Below are 2,162 nucleotides of genomic sequence, written 5' to 3' on the forward strand. Positions count from 1 at the left end.
AATTCACTATTAAAAAAATTAATTTTTTTTATATGGATCTCGTATTTATTTACTTTTTTTAAAATAATTGCACGCGCTACAAGAAAAATAGCCTTTTGCGGCCAATTTATAGCGGCAAAAAGACTATTAGCAACCAAAATTGGTTGCTAATAGTCTTTTCGCCGCTATAAATTGGCCGCAAAAGGCCATTTTTCTTGTAGTGACGGTACTAACACACTTATAACTGTGACTATCATTTCTCTTTATATATATATATATATATATAACGCTCGATCAAGAACACACACATGCATAATATATATGGCACACTTAAATTTGCTATAGAATATATCGATGATGATGAAATAAATTAAATGATCATCGGTTGCCTTTTATAATTATTTTTCAATTTACAGTACTTCTCTTAGAAATAAAAGAGTACATAAAAATATTATGAGAAATTTGGAAATAGATTAATATATATTGCCCAAATAAAAATCTGGAATGCTTTTGAGAATAATGACCGATTCAACTTATATACTAGCTTGTACCGTAATCAGTGGGAATTAATGGTATCCAAACAAGACCTAATAAGGGCGTTCGCCATCGTTATTTCCCGGTGGAGAATAGTTACAAGTCACAAACACACCGCCACTGTGACACCTTATCCTGGCACAGCCCAAATTGGTCGTGTCCCGCCAGATAATCTGAGTGTAGTGCCTGCACTCATCCTTCACACACTTGTTGCTCTTGTAGTCATAGAATGGCTTCTCATCTACCCACATCTTCACAGCCTCTAATGCTGTAAAGCCACTCCAGCCTGAAGCAATGTTCTCTGAATACGGCCCCATTGAATGCTCCAACACACAGTCCCTCCTCGTGCGACCATAATTTCGAGCATAGACTGCAAGGGTCTTGTTCCAAGAAATTGGACCAACACCCACTTCGGCACGAGCTGCATTGTGTGCATTCACAAAGTCTTGGACAGTGTTTTGAGCTAAAGAAACATGAGCTAAGGTTAACCCCACCAGGCATAGGAACAGGGCAGTCTTGCTTGAGGACCCCATTCTCAAAGACATTTCCCGTTAATGTTTATTAGGTTGAATGATATAGTTGGTTGCTGTATTTATAGGCAATATCTAATAAATGCTATTTCCTTGTTTTTCTCCCATATGAGTCCCAAAATTCCTAATTATTCACAATGCAAATGCTAATAAAAGCCTCAACCTAATTATATGCAATTTGAAGGCACTTCCAGTTCCGGAATTTCTGGTTCTTGGGGGAGAAATGGTCATATCTTTGTCGTATTTATGGGCATTCGGTATATATATTTGTATAATTATAGGAAACTTACGGCTTGGCTGATGACCTTAATTATCCCTTATATACTGTTCCAGACTTCTAATTATATACAATGCAAATAAAAGCTAACTTCAACCTGGATAGGTGTCTTAATTATATATAACAGTTCTTTCCCTTTTTCTCCCATCAAGTTCAGGGAGGGTTGTAATTTTGTCGCGTGCCAGAATTCAACACCTTTTTCACATAAACAAATTATTCTCCCAAAATCCAAAAGTGATATTTCTAAAATCATATACAAAAGTAAAAAAGGTACAGGCCGTTCATGATGCCCAAGTAAAATATGCAATTAGATTTAAGGACCCGTCCACCGAGAAACTCATCAAGGGTACAGTTTAATTCCTTCTTCTTCTTCTCTTTTTTATTTTTTATTTTTTTATTTTTATAAATATTTTCTTAACCTTTAAAGTATTTAAAAAAAATAAAAATTACAAATTCATTAAAAAAATACTTTATTAGTTATTAAATAAAAAAACACAACAATCGGTACAAATTCAATTCTCAGTAGAATTTGTAGGTGGGAATATCATTTCTCATATATATATATATATATATATAAACTCCTGATTAAAAAAAAGTTCTAAAATTATCAAGTAAAAATAAATAAATTTGTACAAAACGTCGGTGGATAGCATAGAATAGCACGGAATACATTTAATAATAATCAGAGAATATATATATATACATATATATATATTCTAGCAAAGCCACAGCTTTATAAGAGACATAAGACTAAGGTTGAATAATTTTGTGACTTGGGTAGCAGTGAAAATATCACGCATGATATTGCGCAATAGGCAGCATCTAATAATGCAATTGGAAGC

The 2,162-nt window shown here is 33.6% G+C and overlaps 1 protein-coding gene across 1 annotated transcript; it reads right to left on the reverse strand.

Moving 5' to 3' along the window:
- Positions 1-340: 340 nt before the first annotated feature.
- LOC122299790 (basic form of pathogenesis-related protein 1-like) lies at positions 341-1,093 on the reverse strand. The gene has a single exon (XM_043110237.1). It carries the CDS (start codon positions 1,056-1,058, stop codon positions 567-569), a length of 492 nt encoding a protein of 163 aa, XP_042966171.1. The 5' UTR covers positions 1,059-1,093; the 3' UTR covers positions 341-566.
- Positions 1,094-2,162: the final 1,069 nt, after the last annotated feature.

This window comes from Carya illinoinensis, chromosome 16 (genome assembly GCF_018687715.1).
Source record: "Carya illinoinensis cultivar Pawnee chromosome 16, C.illinoinensisPawnee_v1, whole genome shotgun sequence".
Classification (NCBI taxonomy): domain Eukaryota; kingdom Viridiplantae; phylum Streptophyta; class Magnoliopsida; order Fagales; family Juglandaceae; genus Carya; species Carya illinoinensis.